At 44.1% G+C, this 18846-nt stretch overlaps 1 protein-coding gene across 3 annotated transcripts in view; it reads left to right on the forward strand.

The window, feature by feature from the left end:
• ARFGEF1 (ADP ribosylation factor guanine nucleotide exchange factor 1) overlaps positions 1-17696 on the forward strand; it is a 168136-nt gene extending 150440 nt beyond the window's left edge. For 2 of the 3 annotated variants that reach the window (XM_066578563.1, XM_066578564.1), the window contains exons 30-39: positions 1816-1945; positions 2776-2911; positions 5214-5352; positions 6026-6089; positions 9165-9297; positions 9936-10075; positions 12960-13128; positions 14846-14984; positions 15711-15828; positions 16323-17696. In XM_066578563.1, the coding sequence (XP_066434660.1) occupies positions 1816-1945; positions 2776-2911; positions 5214-5352; positions 6026-6089; positions 9165-9297; positions 9936-10075; positions 12960-13128; positions 14846-14984; positions 15711-15828; positions 16323-16556 (1402 nt within the window). In that variant the 3' untranslated portion in view covers positions 16557-17696. Of the gene's footprint in view, positions 1-1815; positions 1946-2775; positions 2912-5213; positions 5353-6025; positions 6090-9164; positions 9298-9935; positions 10076-12959; positions 13129-14845; positions 14985-15710; positions 15829-16322 lie in introns of those variants that run through there. The other variant, XR_010786634.1, reaches the window with a different exon arrangement.
• The last annotated feature ends 1150 nt before the right edge of the window (positions 17697-18846 follow it).

Raw genomic sequence — 18846 nt, forward strand, 5'->3', positions numbered from 1 at the left:
ACCATTTTGAATTGGACCTAAAAGAAACCTAAGCTAAGGACTCCGAAGGCCCATAAAGATGCTTGTAAGGAAGCTATGGTTTATTGCTGTTTAGTATGAGGTTTTCTAGTACTGTCTCTTTAAAAGGGAGTGAGAACAGAGCTGAGCAGAAGGAAGAGACAGGAAGTAGTTGAGAGAGGTGTTTGGTGCAGGATGGAGGTTGAAGCAGGAGTCTCTCTTGGTGTATTGCAGTCACAGATACAGTCCTAAGGACTGTTTCCTCTAGGAGAAAGGGATACAGCCATTGAGAAGCTTGCTGAGTGTACAGAGAACAACTAAGCTGTGGGTACAGGAAGACGGGAGTCTCTCCTGGTTTGTGCTACAGGGCTGTAGCAATTGTTCTACGGGCAGTTTTCCTCTGGTGAACAGGGTAGAGAGTGCTGAATAGTGAAGTCAGTGCCAAGTGGTTCCTTCATTCCTTCCTTGCTGGCAACACTGAACCCGGGCCAGGGCGCCTGAAGGAGAGTCATCCCCAATCATCCGGGTATAGAGTTGTTACATTTATCCTAACGACTGTTTAGGGACACAATTATCGTTTATTGCTAATCCCGGTAGTAGGACTCTAATTAACAACCATTCATACGGATTCTTCAACTTTGACAGACGGAGATACCCCGGATCACCGGGTCACCTGTTACCGTTTCCCTGTTTTACAGTTAAGCATTTTGTTCAGCAACGGCGACACCTGCGCCTTATGTCCCTCAGGCTGACATTGACCCCCAACAAAGCCCAAACCTTCTGCCTATGGTCCCTTACATATTTCACCAACAGCACACGGACTCATTATAGCCTAGGCTGCACTACTGATAACCTGTCCCCTTATTATTCCCGGCAGGAGCAGTGTTGTCCTAAAGACCTTGTGTGAATCCAAAACCTCAACCTAATATAGCAGTATCCGTATTTGGGGACGTTCATATATTCGCAGCTAATGGAAGTTAGAAAGGGTTGTCCTAACGTGTTTCAGTAGTGCAGCCTCAGGCTTTGGGTTGGTAAATTAAAACCCTCCTATCTCAGCCTAGGAGTAAGATATTAAAGTAGTGTTTTCATATTATCACATAGACTGCCGATCGTTCTTCACTACGCAATCACTAGTCATTTCTGTTAGCACCTAATTAGTATAACTTGTTGATCATTTTATTCACTGGGTAATGATGGTTCTAAACACTTGGGGCCATTTTACACATGACTATCATTCCGTTTATCGCTGGATCGGGCAAAACTGAACATTAAGCGTTCAATGTAAATGCAGGCAGAGACTCAACGACGAGTTAGTTTGCTTATCGTTCGGTTTCTGCAGGTATAAAAATCAAACCAGAATCGGCCCGTGTGAACAGGCAGTCGCTCATCTATGAAGGACTGCCTGTTTACTGTGAATAGAGGCGGCTGGCCTGCAATGATCTTCGTCGCGTTCCGCCTGAGGGATCATCGCTTCTGTATTAAAGCGCATGAATGATAATCGCTGGGACGACTGTCGAGCACTTTATATTTTTATAGTAGTTTCCTTCATTGTCTTGTATAATATGCGGTAGAGGAAGGCGGCGCCGGTTGATGTTTCTCTCTTTCTTCTGGCAGAGCTACTTTGAGAATAGACGAATTACATTCCATACCCTGGGTATTACCACAATGACACCGTAATAGAAATGCCCACTGACTGGTCCCTTTAATATTGTTGGTCGCTGCTTTTTTTATGGGGAGCGACATTTTCTGTAGATCATTTCTCATTACATCGTTGGACATTAAGCTTTTTCTGTGTGTAATTATTCCTTTTACCCGCAGGGGGCTGACCGTCATGTTTGAGGTCATGAAGACTTACGGACACACCTTTGAGAAGCATTGGTGGCAGGATTTATTCAGAATAGTCTTCAGGATCTTTGATAACATGAAGTTACCGGAGCAGCAGACGGAGGTGAGATTGTCATTACTACAATGAATTGTGAGGCCGATGCAGCATTGGGTTTTAGTTGGTGAGGTCTCAGTAAAAAAAAAAAAAGGTTAAAGGGCCACTCCAGCGAATATAGACCCCTCACCCAATTGCCTGTCACACTCTGTAGATCTTCTATCTATACTGCAGTCATTTCCATGTAGTGCAGCCTCCTGTCTGTTACTTAACAGGCACCATCTTTGTGCTGAGAGTACTGCTTTCACTAGAGCCAGTACCATTTCTGCTGCAGGGAAAACTTTGCTACCTAAGAAAAAGCTCCATACTATTGGTGTACAGCCAGGAGGATGACCTTTGATCTCCTCTATTATAACTATGTGACTGGATCTGTGTGATCATAATTAGTAACTGTGGTAGGAGTGCCTGTGGCCCCCTCTGGGGAAGCATTTATGGTACACTCCATGTAATATCATCACACAGGAGTTATACTGACTGAGAAACTGACTAGTTTGAGAATTCATAAACCCAAGTAAATCTGAGCTGGTCAGAATTGGGATCCCATGACCGTCTGACTATAAAGAGGCCCGGAGTTGGAGATAGAAAGTAATAACTAACCAAGCTGATTTATATATGCTGGAGGGATAGTTACATAATGAATGAAACAGAGTGGCTCTTTAAGAAGCTGCAGTTTAGATCATTACTTTTTCATTCCCAAAGTGGAACAGGTCCCTTCACAGGGAGAAGTATGCAGTATACCGTAGTCTTGTCACTTAGTTTTTAGTGCCCCCTTATGGCTAGTTCAGGTTACTGCAACATTTTGATGAATGGGATGCGATTTTCTCGTTTTTCTGTCTCAGAAAGCTGAATGGATGACTACAACATGCAATCATGCCCTCTATGCAATCTGCGATGTCTTCACCCAGTACTTTGAAGTGCTCAGCGATGTTCTGCTGGATGATATTTTTTCTCAGCTCTACTGGTGTGTGCAGCAAGGTGAGTTCTCTCAGCGTTCCTCTGTTACAAACTTGGTTTAGAAGTAGTACATGGGGAACGATTATTTTTTTTTGTAGTTTTAAATTGCTCAAATAAAACCACGGACCTGCTGGTTGTACGTTTTCTACCATATTCTGATTTGCAGATGAGTAAATGTTGCGATCTTTCTAATTCAGTCATTCATTAAAAGGTTTTTTATACTACTGCCTTTTATCACTTGTCCATAAGAGAGGTGATAAAAGTGTGATTGGTAGGGGTCTCACTGCTGAGACCCCCACTGATACCAAGAACGGGGCTTCCGTGTCCCCCCTCCTCTTCACTGCAGGCTGCCTATACTCCCTGCATGGAGAAGGAGATTGGAGTGGCGAGATGCCGCTCCTTTCATCTTCAATGAGACTGCTGGAGAACGCCCGGTGCTTGTACTCCGCTATTTCCATCAGCCCCATTTGAAATGAATGGAGCGACAATGTGCATATCCTTTATTCAATCTCCATGTCATTGTGGGTGACGAGTGGGGGTCATGGGACCCCTGTTCTTTGGATTGGTGGGGGTTTTATTGATAGGTGATCCTATGGATAGGTGAGAAAAGTCAACTGTGGTGCAACCCCTTGAAATGGGGATCTGATGACCTGGAATTAGCGTGCCCATGCATGTTCAAGGTTTGATCACATTTTGTTGTGGTTCTTAAAGCCCAAACTAGATGTAGATCCTAAGGGAAGAGAAAGTATTAAGGACTGATTCCACTTCTGTTTAAGTCTGAATATACACTTGGAGTTCCTTTTTAACTAACTTATGGGTTAGAGTGAATAGCCCTTGCTATCAGTAAATACACTGAGCAGTATAATTCAGTGCTCAGCAAGCACAGTGCCTTAAGGTGCATTCACACACACAGATGATCACTCAAAATGAGTGATCATTTTGCATAGGTACTAATAGGCTAAATCAGCCCTTTAGTACTTCATTGCATGTATTTAGAGAACAGGGGGTGGTCTGTTCTCTAAATACTTTGCTATTGTTTTCTAGCGGGACAGTGGCTGTTAACAGCTGTTAAAAAATGTTATCAATTGTTATCAGTGCTCCCCAGCGGAGAACACAGCGCGTGGTCCCTCCTATCTTATTGTCCTGAGGGACGAGGATTTCATGCGGACCTGAAGTCAGTGATGGACGAAAAGTGCATGGTAAGTGCACAGTGGGCGCACATGGCTTTTGAGCAAAAATCGCTGTGTGTAAAAGGGCCTTTACACTGTATAGCCTGATGTAGTAGCTCGATCCCCTTCACTTGAATGGGATTGAGCTGCTCTTCGGCCATATGACCGCTGAATGTGATGTCACATGCCTGAGAAGAGGCCATGGCGCTCACGTGGGCACCGTGTCCTCTTCAAACAGATGATCGGTGGGAGTTCTGAGCAGTGGACGCCCACCAATCTGATATTGATATCCCATTTAACTATACTAAGAGTAACCTTGTCATACAAAACCAAAACCAAACTTGATACAACCGTTACTTTTTCATGCAGAGCTGTTGAAGGCTTGCAGGTAAAAGGATTGGCATTATATGCGTAATATGGGGTTTAACCCCTGTTACCCCCCATTTTTTTGCACAATGGGATGCAGGTATTGTATGTTGACAACCTTATTGTTACCCTTCAAGATTTGTCTTTTTGTGCGTGTTACTCCACAGCATATAGGTAGCTGGTAACAGAACATATACTTCACAGACAGAGCAGAGGATAATATGTGATGCTTATGAAATGGCAAACTCTTTGTCTAGGGCTTGGTAATTAGAGATGAGCGAGCACGCTCGGATACAGCGGTTACTCGAGCGAACATTGCTCTTCTCGAGTAACTGCTTACTGGTCTGAGCGTGCTTGGGGGGTAGCGTAAGGAAGAGAGAGATCTCTCTCACTTCCCCCGCCCCCCATCCCACGAGCCTGCTCGGACCAGTAAGCAGTTACTCGAGAAGAGCAATGTTCGCTCGAGTAACCGCTGTATCCAAGCGTGCTCGCTCATCTCTATTGGTAATCATACAAAGGTTTGCTGTAACCTGTACAAACAAATTAGGACGCCATTGGGTTCAGTAGCTGCCCTTTTACATGTAACCTACATCATGCGATGAGTTTGTTATGGTTACTACTATATGTACCTATAGCAAAATTAGAATGCAGCGTGAGAGAGATGAGTTCTGCCTGCAGAGGGCATCTCTACTGGGACACAAGGGGTCCTTACGATGTATCTCCACGCCCTATAAATGTGACGGGTAATCACGTCCTCAGTAATGTTGTTACATTCTTTTCTCTGGCAGACAATGAACAGCTTGCTCGATCTGGAACTAATTGCCTAGAAAACGTTGTTATTCTAAACGGAGAAAAATTTACGTTGGAGATCTGGGACAAAACCGGCAACTGCATGCTGGATATCTTCAAGACCACGATTCCACATGCGTGAGTGCTCTACCCTCTGTGTCTCTGAAGGAAACGGCAAGATCATCTGTCTCACTGGTTGTTGCAGTCACTTCTATCGTACATTCAACTAGAAAACACACAATAAATGAGTAGAAACCTCTATCTAAATAAATGGGGAAACAATGGAGTGTAGATAAGGCTGCGTTCCCCCTTTTTCTCCTCTTCAATTGTACTTCCCAATGTACACAGGCTGTGGTGGCCTGTAGTGGTATATGTTGCCCAAAGGGTTCTATTGTAAAAAACAATTAAATACAAATACAATGGGAAACAACAGATGCATACTGACCTGACGGATACCAAAAGGGCACTCCTGGCATTCGTCGGATAAATGGGGCACTGTTTTCAAATGACAAATATAGTTGAAAAACCAAGGCATGATACTGGCCATATGCACAAAATATCTGGCGACCAAACCCTTTTTTGGTCAGTAGCTATTCTTCCAGACCTCCCCATACTAATACAGACTTGGCTGAGCATGCTTGTGTTTTTAGCAGTGAAGAAAGCAGCCGTAAGGTTACTTACATCAGATGCTCTGCCATTAGCCACTTGGTCAATCCTGCCAAAAGTGACAGGCTCCACCTATATACATCTAATGTGCACGTCCAGCTGAACTGCTGCTCGGGTCTTAATCCTCCTGTCTTTACTTGCACAGGTTGTTAACCTGGAAACCAGCGTCTGGAGAGACGGATATAAGTACACATTCCGAGAAGCATCTAGTAAGTATTGCATTGCCTGAGAAAGTTACACTACATCTGGCCAGACGTCTTACCGCATTGCCCTTTTAAACATTGGTATACAACCTTTGAATATGAGTGATTTTGAGCAAAAAACAATGGTTTCAATACGATTCCCTATCAAGTCACATTTGAATATTTTTGTCTATCAGGCCCATGAAGCTTAACACTTTCCAATCCAATTTGTATCCTGGTTTTCCTAGGGGGCTTACTCTTTTTCTGCCGGTTATATAACAGCGCTATATGCTGGCTAAAGCCAGTACTGCATAAGGTGACACGTTGGATAGGCTCCGACAGCAGAGAGGCTGGCAATATACAGTAAGAGGACCCAGGCGGACGTCTTCCAACATTGGAGCTGTACAGCCTTAAGTCATATTGTCTTCAGACGTCAGACAGTGGATTGGAAAGGGTTAAACCTGACCATACACATAAGATCGCTGTGGGCAAGAGCACTTGACAGGCTCGGGGTGAACACCTTTGACCTCCCTACGTGGCATAGTGTCCACGTTTATTCAACTAGGGAGTGGGAGACAGATCGTTGCCTGCCACTTCTACGTCTTATGTTCTGGCAGAACAAAGGAAAGCATATGTTGAAATTCATCGGGATTGAGCCTTTGTTTGCCCCTTCTCACCCCCCACCCAATCTCATTTGAGTTTGTTCGAGCCTCCATGTTACAGAGGACCTCTCACCTGGTGCAGTATCCATCTAAGAGTGCTTGTAAATACTGCACTTGATCCACTCTAACCGCAAGAGCATCACCACTAATTACACATGGAGACTAGTCTGGTGGGCGGGCCGGACCGTCTCTCCTGGCTATAGTGTTTCTCATTAAAGGGGTTTTCTAGTGAAAACTATTGATGACCTATCATCAGGAAATGTCATTAATAGTTGATTGGCAGGGGTCCGCCGCTCGGGAGCCTGACCGCTCAGCTCTGCAAGTGCATGCTGTCAACACCGCGCCGACCTCTGTGTAGTGGCCACCGCTTGTAACTGTAAGCATGTCTCCGACCTCTGTGTATTTTCAGCGCTGACCGCATGCGCTCGCATAGATGATCCGTCGGGGTCCTGAGCTGGCAACACCGGGCGATCAGCTATTGATGATCTATCCTGATGATAGGTCATCAATAGTATTTCACTAGAAAACCCCTTAAAACCCCTTCTTTATGTTGCTGTGATGTAAATGTCATACTAGACCTCATCTGTAGAGCAATGCAAAATTTGCAAGCTTGTGGACCCGCACATGCACGCATCTGTTCCTTGTGTGGGCAGATTCAACACGCTCATCTGCACATGTGCGACTTTGCAAAATCACGAGATTTGCATTGCTCCGCGGAGGAGGCGTAGTACGTCGACCACATCAAAGCGGCATAGAGAGGAGGATTAATGGGAAAAAGTACAACCGGGAGAGAGACCGGCCTGCCCACCAGACTGGTCTCCATCATTTACATATGGCAGGGGAAACGTAGCAACTCAAACCAAGTTTTTAAAGCAGGCAAACTTCACTATTCTTTTCTTTGTGCGGTTTAATATGTGACGAGAGGTTCCCTTTAACAGGAAATATTCTTTATCAATTTGGCCCCTGGGATCGTTTCCCTTTCATTGGTTATTTCTACGAGGGGCTGCTAAGTCTTTGGCTTTGTGTTCTTTTTTTGTTTCTATGGTAACGAATGTTACATCACATGAAAGCCTTATGTGTCTAATATATGTTTTCAAAGTTTTGTGTTAGTAGCTTATGGCAACAGTGATCTAGGCATGTGGGGAAACAAAATGGCGGAGTCTAAGGCGATATTCACAGCTAATGAGAGCAGAGGAGTGATAAAAGTCTTGTTTCTGCAAGGAAAGTCCACGATGGATATTCATGGTGATACATTGGGGGGGGGATCAATGCCCTTCATATTCTACAGTTAAGAACTGGGTTGCCAAATTTAAAACTGGCCACTTCAGCACCAATGATGAGGAACGTCCTGGACGACCGAGAGAGGTGGTTGTTCCGGAGATCGTCGATGCTGTGCACAACCTCATACCGGAGAATCCGCCAATTTCAGCTAAAGGAATAGCAGACATCATGTGGGTTTCTGGTGAACGTGTTTGTGTCATTATCCATGAACATTGGAACATGAAGAAGCGATCTGCAAAGTGGGTCCCCAAATGTTTGACAACAGATCAGAAAAGCATGCGAGTGAAAACTTCCCGGTCCATTTGTCAGCGTTTCCGGACTGATAAGAACTTCCTGGATCGACTGGTCACTATGGATGAGACCGGGATTTATTTGTATGACCCTGAAACCAAGGAGCAGTCAGGAGTGGAAGCACAGTGGTTCTCCTCGCCCAAAGAAGCTCAGCCACTAAGGTGATGGAGTCTGTGTTCTGGGATAAGGAGGGCGTGCTGCTAGTGGACTACCTGCAAAATGGTTCCACCATCAATGCAAGGTGTTACATTGAACTTTTGGACCAATTAAAGGCAGCTCTGAAGGCCAAAAGGCGCAGCAAGCTGTCCAAAGGAATCTTGTTCCTGCAAGACAACGCCTCCGCTCACACTGCACAAGCCACCACGGCAAAACTGGTGGAGCTAGGCTTGCAGCTGGATGACCACCCGCCTTATTCACCAGTTTCACCAGATCTAGCTCCCTCCGACAATCATCTGTTTCCAAACCTGAAGAAACACCTCAAGGGGACCAAATTTCACACCATTTCTGATGCCATGGCTGCTACGGATGACTGGTTTGCATCACAACTGAAATCCTTCTTTTGGCAAGGCTTACAGAACTTGGAATACCGATGTAAGAAGTGTGTTGGCATCAGTGGAGAGTATGTGGAAGAAATGTAAAGTTTCATCTTCCTATCTCGTTTCTTTCTGGGTAAAGCCAAAGACTTATCAGCAGCCCCTCGTATTATCTTTTAGAGGATGTGGTTACACATAGATGTTTTCAGATTTATCTCTTCTGCTTTAAGATTTGACATGTTAGCAAAGTTGGACAGGAAGCGATGCTTCATGGATTTTTATGTGTGACATGATTAAAAAGTAGTAAAACTAACCGAAATATTTTTGTCTTTTAGGATTCTATATCTCAGAAGTCTGTGGATATACATGACTCCATCCAGCCTCGGACAGCAGAAGGCAGACGGGTTACCCAGCCTGGACTAACAAGTGTAGCTCATGAGGACTCCTACTTGATAAGATCTGGAGCGAGTAAGTAGCAATGAGGGCAGAATTTAAAGGGAACCCGTCAACAACTACAAGCACCATGAACTAAGTTTATGGGGCTTCTAGTTTAGATGACATGAAGCTCGGGGAACCTCTTTTCATACTCGCCTGGCCCCCCTGTTCCTGCAGTGTCCCCCTGGTAAAGTCAGTGCATGTATATGCTGTGTGTCCTCCCATAGAGATTATTGCATGCACACAGAGCCTTCTGAAAAGTCACGCTTGCTCTGACTGGGGGACACTGCAAAATCGGGGGACCGGATGAGACGCATCTCCTTAGTTTGTTGTTTGTAGTTGATGACCGGTTCCCTTTAATTGTCTGTAGCTATAAAATACAGAACTGTACACAGAATCGCACTAACTGAAGGACGAGCCAAGTAAGGCGGATTCTTCTTCCTGCTGCCAGGTTATTACTTTAATGTCTGCACTCCTCAGACGGCTAATGTCATTGGTTTCAACCTCTGCTTATTATGTATTTTAATGTCCACAAGGCATACGGTAGATTGTCAATAATTAGCTGGTGAAGGTGGAAGATTGCAAGTGTCTTTGAACTTGAAAAGGATTTTTACTTCTTCCAAGACATGAATAATTTTTCTTGCCTCTTTCTGATTTTTTTTTTTCTTCAGAACTTCCAGAACAGAAGCTTTTTTCAGCCTTGTTAATTAAATGTGTGGTGCAACTTGAACTCATTCAGACCATCGACAATATCGTGTTCTTCCCAGCAACTAGTAAGAAAGAGGATGCAGAAAATCTGGCTGCAGCTCAGGTATGTGTGAAGTCCTCATGTCCTCCTGATATGGTAACCATAGTTTACTCCATGCGTATAATGGTTGCTACACCTGGACCTATCTGATTGGTGGGGGTCAGACTGCTGGGACCCCCATCAATCATGAGAAGAGAGGGCTTTAAGGTCCCCGAATAAATGGAGCAGTGGTTGAACATATGTGCTGCTGATTGTTAAAAGGGGTCGATCCTCCAACATAAGCTGGTCCCTAGTCGCAGGGTAGGAGATGATTATTAGATCGCTGGAGGTCTGACTATTGAGACCTTCATCCATCATGAAAATGGGGTTCCAGAGGTTCCCTTAATGCATGGCTGAACAGTCGAGCATGCTCGCTGCTTCTCTTTTCATTTCAATGAGACGGTCGTAGATAGTCCATTACAAGTGCTTGGCTGTCTCTCACAGTCCCATTGAAATGAATGGAGCAGAAGCATGCATGCTTAACTGCCACTCCATTAACCCCTAATATTTTTATTGTCTGGGTCGTTACAAATGCGGTAATACCCATTTTCTGCCGCTTTTTAAAAATGTTATTTTAATTTTTTAATCCAGTGAAAAAGGGTTTTATGGGGAAAAATGCATATTTTCTTTAAACTAGATTTTTTCAAACCTTTAATCAGGCTTTATTGAACTTTTTTTGACGTTCTTTTTAGTCCATCAGGAAGATTTGAAGTTCGATCGCTAGGTTGGTACACTGCATTACTTATGTAGTGCATTCTTCTAAGCCTATAACAGCAGCCTATTAGACTCTGCTGGAGGCGGGGCCTAATAGGCAGCGTTACGTAGCAAACAGGGAGGCTTTTGTCAGGCTTCCATCTACCATGGGAACCTAGCGTTGCCTTACAATTACACTGCAGGATACCGATGGGTGACAGAAGGAGCCCCCCCCATGTCATCTGCTTAAATGCTGTAGTTGCTATTGATAGTGGCATATAAGGGGTTAAACTGCCAGGATCTGAGGTTTCTCTGCATCTGGCAGAGCAGGAGCCTGGCTGTCAGTAGTCAGCCAAGCCACTGCCTTAAAAAGAGGTCTGTGTAAGTTAAAAGCCCGTTTAGTGAGATCAGTAAAAAGGTGTATTGGCTGTCACTAAAGGAGTTAATTTGGAGGTATATGAGATTCCCATTATGGAGATCAGACACCCTCCAATCAGAGAATTATCCCATTCCCAATCCTGGAATTAAGAGGAAATGTCAGAAGCATATACGATAATTAGTATGCTGTACGGTAATATTGATGGCAAGTGTATGTTGGGTTTAGAGATGCACTGTCCTACCAAAAGTAACGGAACAGCTAAGGAAGAATCACAAGTAGTATCATTTCCATATAGTAATACTTAGTGGGGCTCCTTCGCTCCGGTGTTCAACTACTTTTGGTAGGATAGTGTACTTTGCAAAACATGCTGGAAAAATGCAGCTTTAACCCTTTGCAATCCAATTTTGGATTCAGGGTTTTCTAGGGGCCTTTCTCTTTCTGCTATTATACAATGGCGCCATCTGCTGGCTAGAGCCAGTACTGCAGTATGTTGTTGGGGGGGCCTCTCCAGCATGTCACAGAGCAGCCATTAATATACAGTAAGAATACCCTGCTGGATGTCTTCCAATATTGGAGCTGTACAGCCTTCAATCAGAATGCCTTCAGACGTCAGACAGTGGATTGGAAAGGGTTAATATCATGTTTTAGTGCATTAGAAATGAAACCAGAACGGCTTTGAGGAATTTCTGTCCTGCTCAGCAGCCCGAGGTTGTTATTACATGTTATTACTGTTATTACTATTCCTTTATTTTTCAGACTGTTATTTTGATGTACGATTAAACATGCACAACCAAGAGGCGGTGGAAACTCAATAAATTCCAATGCCATGGCATTATTATTTTTGTGCTCACCTATTTAATCTGTCCTCTGGTTTTGACATAACTTGTGTACAGTGAATGTACAGCACCGCTGCTTTTTGTTGTTACCCTGTTTCCCTGAAAATAAGATCTACACTGATTTTTCGGGATTTTCAGGGAGGCTTGAAATATAAGCGCTACCCCGAAAATAAACCCTAGCTGTATTACATAAAAAAGGAATACATTACCTAGCAGGCTCGGTTCAGGTCCCTCCCGCTGCTCTCTAGAGCTCCAACTTGTTTCATGCAGTCCTCATCCGCCCACAGAAGATCACTTCCTGGTTATTGGATTCATAAATCCCACCTCCAGGAAGCAATTGGCTCTGATTGGCTCATCGAGTGCTGCATTAATTGGTTGAGCAGCAGTCGAAGAACCAATCGCAGCCATCGCGTTGTGGAGGCAGGATTTATGAATTGGCCAATCAATGCCGCAGCTCAGTGTGTCAAAGAGCAGCGGGAGGGACCTGGATCGAGCCTGCTAGGCAAGTATAATAAGACAGCCACGGAAAATAAGACTCTGCGCCTCTTTTGGGGCAGAAATTAATATAAGACAGGGTCATATTATTGGGGAAACACAGTGGGTCCGGCTGTGAACTAATATGGAGCATGTTTAGAAAAACTACAATCTGCTCTTTTCAGGGCCTTACAAGAAAGCCAGCAGCAAGATGTCTGTGCCAAAGTTGTCATATGATGAGAGTTCAGATTTTTTAAATAAATTACAAAAATGCCTTGAAATATATCATATTGGACTAACTAGACTATAACCCCAGATGAACCAAATCCGTATAAACACTCCTAATTGGTTTTATTGGCCAGTATATGTGCCTCTATGGCCGGTTTAGTCTCTTTAAATCTTACACCTTTGCAGATCTTGCATGGTATAGGCTTACACTTTATAGCATCTATATTGCCATCCAGCAGCAATGAAGTAAATCAATGGGATCTGATGTATGAGCCTGCACCTTTCATGTCTTCCACAGAGGGACGCTGTTCATTTTGATGTCCACGTTGACACTCAGGATCAAGGCATGTATCGCTTCCTCACATCTCAGCAACTCTTCAAACTCCTGGATTGTCTCCTTGAATCTCACCGGTTTGCAAAAGCTTTTAACTCTAATAACGAGCAAAGGACGGCCCTGTGGAAGGCAGGTTAGTATCGTCTAATGAGGAGGGCGATGATTGTGCCCCGTCCCGGCCAGACTGCGACTGAAGTCCAGTCTCTGCTGCCGGTCTATATGGTACATTAAATTAGTACCATTGAAAAATACAACTCATCCGGCAAAAAACAAGCCCTCCATAGATGGATAAAGGAGTTACGATTTTTTTAAAAGGGGGGGAGGAAAGATGAAAATTGAAGGGGGGGGGGAAGCGTCATTAAGGGGTTAATAAATAAACAAAACAGGGACAGAAGGTATGCCTGTATGAACCGGCCCTTAGTGTCTCATCATCTATATAGATGCACAGCCTAGCAGCAGAGAAAACTTGGGTAGTGCACAGGAAAGGACATGGAGCAGAGTACAAATGCTGCCTGCTGCTGGTTGGTAATGTTGTTCCCCAATGGTGACATGGTATAGGAAGAACAACTCTCTGAAGTACAGGGGGAAGGAGAGTGCATAAATGCTGGACTGGGGTCACAAGCATATGGAAGTGGTTCAAATTCTGAATAATAAATCTGCGCTACTGTGTGGAAAAACTCCAGGCAGAAGAATAAGGAGGCCAAGGTCCTCCTTACCCACTCATATGCTGCTGTTTGCAATGTTTCATGTTTTAAGTCTGATTTTCAAGTGATATGCCCCATTTTTCTGCTGCCCTGTTGTTTGCAATCCACGTTTAGACGGGGTGCATATCACAAGCCTCTCATTCTGCCAGTAGTTCTCTGTCCTGTACCTCTTTTCCTCATTTTCCATGCTGAATTGCTCTGTCTGTGGTCCAATCAGCAGGGAGGTAGTATCTGAATGCCCTCCACTCTGCTGTGCCCGGATAATTGTAGGGACTGAGCAATGTGAGACATTCTGGCCAAATGGTTAGTAAACCCAATCTAATACATATGCACACACGTGTTGTTAAAGCAGGAGAAGCAGAGATTGTTTCCATAGTATCTGTAGATCTGTCAGCGTGTAAGTGCAGGGAGCAGTCTGTGTAGATAGCCCCTCCCTCACAGCAAAGGAAATGTCCCAGTTACTACAGAAGCCCTATACCTAAAAACAAGCAGTGGATTGCAGAGCAGCCGGGTGGGATACCCCTAGTCAACAGAAAATGGAATTGAAACAAATTTGTGATTGGAAAATAAACAGATTAGAAAAATGAGATTTGTTTAATTACATGGTTTTAATTAGTAAAAAAATAACTAAGTTATACATTTCCTTTAATAGTCAACAAGTCATACTGATTACATAATGATCTGCATTAGCACCCTGTCTGCTGATGCGGGTCGCTTGTGATGGCTTCCTTCATTGAGCCCTTTCAGCCAGTCCTGTCCAAAAACCCTTCTTCCAGCATACCCATGAGAAGAATGCCTCAAGAAGGCGTTAGATGTGATAGGGAAAGTGTTTGAGGAGGCCATAGATGAGTGTGATAGGATCCTAATGGGTAATCATACCGTATCATTCATCTCATGCCCAGCTGGATATGCTGGGAATTGTAGTCTTTGAAGATTACTTACTACTGGTTCTATGATGTCTAATACTTGAGTACTGGAGCGTAAATATGGCCAACAGTGTTCAGACAGTTCTGAGCTAAGTGACCTACTGGAGTTGGGGAAAGTTCTGCGGATGTCTTCTCAATCTTGGGTTAATTGAACATCTTTGTTATGATGGTGAGCAAGACGAGTACTAAATGGGGTTTCTTTTTTCTACATTCCTTTTAGGTTTCAAGGGCAAATCAAAGCCCAACCTCCTGAAGCAGGAGACCAGCAGCCTTGCCTGTGGCCTGCGGATCCTATTCCGCATGTACATGGACGAGAGCCGAAAGAGCGCTTGGGATGAAGTTCAGCAACGGTTACTCAAGTGAGCGTGCATGCCTGTTTCTGTCTATCTGTCCTTATATCTCTAGTGCTCTGCTAAAGGTTTAGGCAAGTATGGAAAAAATGCTGCAAAGTAAGAATGCTTTCAGACATAAAAGTGTTAATAGCTTTTTAGGCAATTAACAAAATTCTAGGTAAGTAAATAAAAGAGAAATCTAAATCCGTTCAGTATTTGGTGTGATCGCCCTTTGCATTCTGAAGAGTATCGGTTCTTTTAGGTACACTTGCACACAGTTTTTGGAAGGACCCTGCAGGGAGCTTGTTCCAAACATATTGGAGAACCACAGATCTTCTGTGGATGTGGGCTCGCTCCAATCCTTCTGTCTCTTCATGTAATCCCAGACAGACTGGATGATGTTGAGATCATGTGGGGCCATACTATCACCTCTGGTACCACCTGTTCCTCACGCTTAGCATAATTTAATGACATTGGCTGGGTGTTTTGGGGTGGTTGTCCTGCGGAATAAATAAAAAAAGATAAAAGGCATTTGATTGGCTATAATCATTCTTTCTTTGCAGCAGATTTTGCACAGCTGCCTAAAGCTTTTGCTTAGCACTGTATCTGTCTGTCCACCTTAATCTGTCTATCCTGTATATATCCCTCTCACAGCTGTCCATACATATGTACCAATCTTCTATCTGTCCATCTCATCCTGTCTAACCATCACGTCTATCAGAGCTATCCTACAATTGAAATTTCTTGTTGCAGCGTTTGCAGTGAAGCTTTGAGTTATTTTTTAACCCTCACATCTGAAAGTCACCGAGAGGCCTGGACTAACCTTCTACTACTGTTCCTAACGAAGGTCCTGAAGATCAGCGATGAACGGGTATGTTTAAGACCTCATGTCTCATCTACAAATCAAGCCGCCCATAGGAAAGCACGGGCGTCCGCAAATTAACTGAAGCATGCAGATTCGTTTTGCGGACCCTTTGGTCCAGAAAACAAATCGCAGCATGCTCCATTTTTGTGCGGATCCCGCACTGACGGCTTCCACTGAAGTCAATTGAAGCCATCCGATCAGCGGCACACTCTCGGTTAACAGACGTGCTGCGGATCCCGCGGGAAAGCAGGAGATTTAAAAAAAAACAAAACACGGTACATGTGCGACAGAGAGCCGTGAGGAACATGGCGCAGTACAGTGAACCCGGAATTGGAGAGATCTGCCCGGATGCCGCTGCTAAGGAAATGCAGCCACCGGCAGGGCTGGGTTCCGACCCGCCCATGGACATGAGGCTTCAGTCCCCACTACAATCTCCTCTACCGGCCGTACGAACGGTACAGAGTCATCAGATTAACCATTTCTTTCTTTCTTCCTTGTAGTTTAAAGCCCACGCCTCCTTCTATTACCCCCTACTGTGTGAAACCATCCAGTTTGACTTGATCCCAGAACTGCGTGCGATCCTCAGAAGATTTTTCCATCGGATTGGTCTTGTTTTTAAAATCTCTCTACCCCCAGATTTGGAGCAGGACAGATCAGGACAAAGTGCGGAGGCTACTGATTTGAAGTCCACAGAGGAGGAGATCCGGAGGCCCGCCTCTCAGGAGAACCTTTGAATCTGATTGGTTTTCTATTGCGGTTTTAAGGGTACAGCTGCTTAAGACGACGCCGTCACTTCATTACACTCCAGACTGTCTTGTGGTGAACGCCGTCTCTCTATAGGGTTCTTTTTTTCCCCAGCACATAGCTGGATTGTCTCTTTCCAGACCCCTTATTGCTGTACAATACAGCAGGTCCAGGGATGTAACTTGTATACAACATCCAAAACTAACTTGAGGATTTCAAGACCCACGAGTTGTTCTTCAGCTGCGTAAGTGATGAAATGGCAAAATTCAGTTTTCCCCACTCTCACGCGGAAGGATTCTCTCTCTCTCTTTTACGGCCGCGAAGGTTAAAGGAATCTGAGACGTTGCTATTTTATGTTCGATGAACTTTTAAAACATCTATGGGGTAAAATGTACAGATGTGCAGGTCTGTAAGATAAACCATGAAACACTAGATGCCGATCTTCCTGCAATATTTTGATTTTTTTTTTCCCTCATTTTTCTCACTGATTTGCTGCAGATCCCATTATTTTATCATTTATGGAATGCACTAGGTTTTTTTGAGATTTAAGACAAATTGATATTTTTTTAGTTCTCTGTAATAATCTCTTTTAGCCCTGAAGTTACTGCTGCTGACTTCTCCGAACAGAAGCTGACCGTGTCACCTTTGAATTTACCTGTAAAATACTAGTAGGGCTTTGAATAAAAAATTTAAGAGCAATTCCTCCAGTGACCTGGAACTTGAATCATTGTAGCAAGTTTAGGTAGTGTCTGCTGTTATAATTATGTTCCTCTGTTTGATGTAGATTTCACTCTGTACAGAAATTAATGTTAAATATATAAAAGTACGAAATTCGGCTTGGTTTGGCCTGTGGGGAAAACTGATTTTTTTTTTTTTTTTTTTTTTTCCGGGAATTATATCACTACTGTGAATTGTGCTTCAATGGTAACAAAACAAGAGATTAAAGTGTCAAGCATTCCTTATTGCAGTGGATGTAGAGTTATTCGACAAAATGTATATGGTACAGACCTGTAAAGTTTTCTATGTAAAATTATGTACAACTTTCTGTACTATATTGGTTCTCATCTGGCATAATCTAATCAGGTTATAGGTCAATAAAGTTTTTGAATTCTTTCATCATTGCAAACCAAGTTGGACCATTGGTGCATGTCTTGTGTATCATTGGGGGCAATGGCTGTCACTTAACCACACTTATGTTGTACTTGCCGGCGTTCCCGTGGATCAGGTAATATTCGGTGTCCGGTTATGTTCTCTCGCAGGTTTTGTCACATTGGCCACAATGTGACGATGGTGGACAGAATGATGAAACCTGATGAAGCTCGCTATAAGTCACTGTGGTGGTCCAGACGCTGTTGATTCTTGTTTTATATGACGAATTTGGTAGTTCATTCACTTTCTAAATGACCAATTATAATATTGTGCGCACCCATGAATAATGATAGGAAATATTTGTCAATTTCAAAAAACACAGACTAAGCAAATCTGATTAAAAGCACAAAAGGATGGGCAACAGGATAGCCAAAAATATCTGGCAAATCTCACTACAGAGCTCCATATTGTGGGGGTGTCCGGGGGTGTAAGCTCCAAAAATGCTGTTAGTGGATATGATAGTGTGGCAGTGGGGTGCCCGGGATCTCTTGCTTACTCTTCCCTGCTTAGGGGTGGCAGCACCGCAATGACGTCCAGAAACACCAGGTAAAGTCCAAATGCTGGTTCCTCCAGCGTTTATTTCAACATAGCATAGCAACGTATTCAGCATACACAAACAGTCCAGAATATCATATGCAACTTCGCTCCAACAGGCGATGAGCGAGGGGCCGACTACCCGTGTCCGCTCCATGCTTCCGGTTTCCTCATAGACCAGCGCCAGGTCTACATAGACCTCAGGGCCCACAGGCCTCAATGGACCAGAGCTCCACAGGCTTCAAGAACACAGAGTTTGTGAGGGAGGGGAATTTTAACTTGTGTAGCCGCATCCTTACAGGTGCAGTTCAACTAAACGAAACTCTGCAACTGCACTCAGAGGCCCCCCTACAGGCCACTCTTGCTACTGCATCGTCACATATCCCCCCTCCCCATGACAAAGACCATCAGTCTTCTCATAAGCAATTTAGACCTCCGCCAGGGTCAAATACTTGCTGAACTCCAACAAGAGGCCTATGCTGTCCCTAAACATTTCCTTTTATTTGTCTGAAAAGCTGTGTCTTCTTGTCTTCAGCCTCATCACGTCTCTGCACATCTCTCTCAAACTGCGCCCTCACAGCTTGTGGGTTTACTTCC

This window comes from Eleutherodactylus coqui, chromosome 9, assembly GCF_035609145.1.
Source record: "Eleutherodactylus coqui strain aEleCoq1 chromosome 9, aEleCoq1.hap1, whole genome shotgun sequence".
NCBI lineage: Eukaryota > Metazoa > Chordata > Amphibia > Anura > Eleutherodactylidae > Eleutherodactylus > Eleutherodactylus coqui.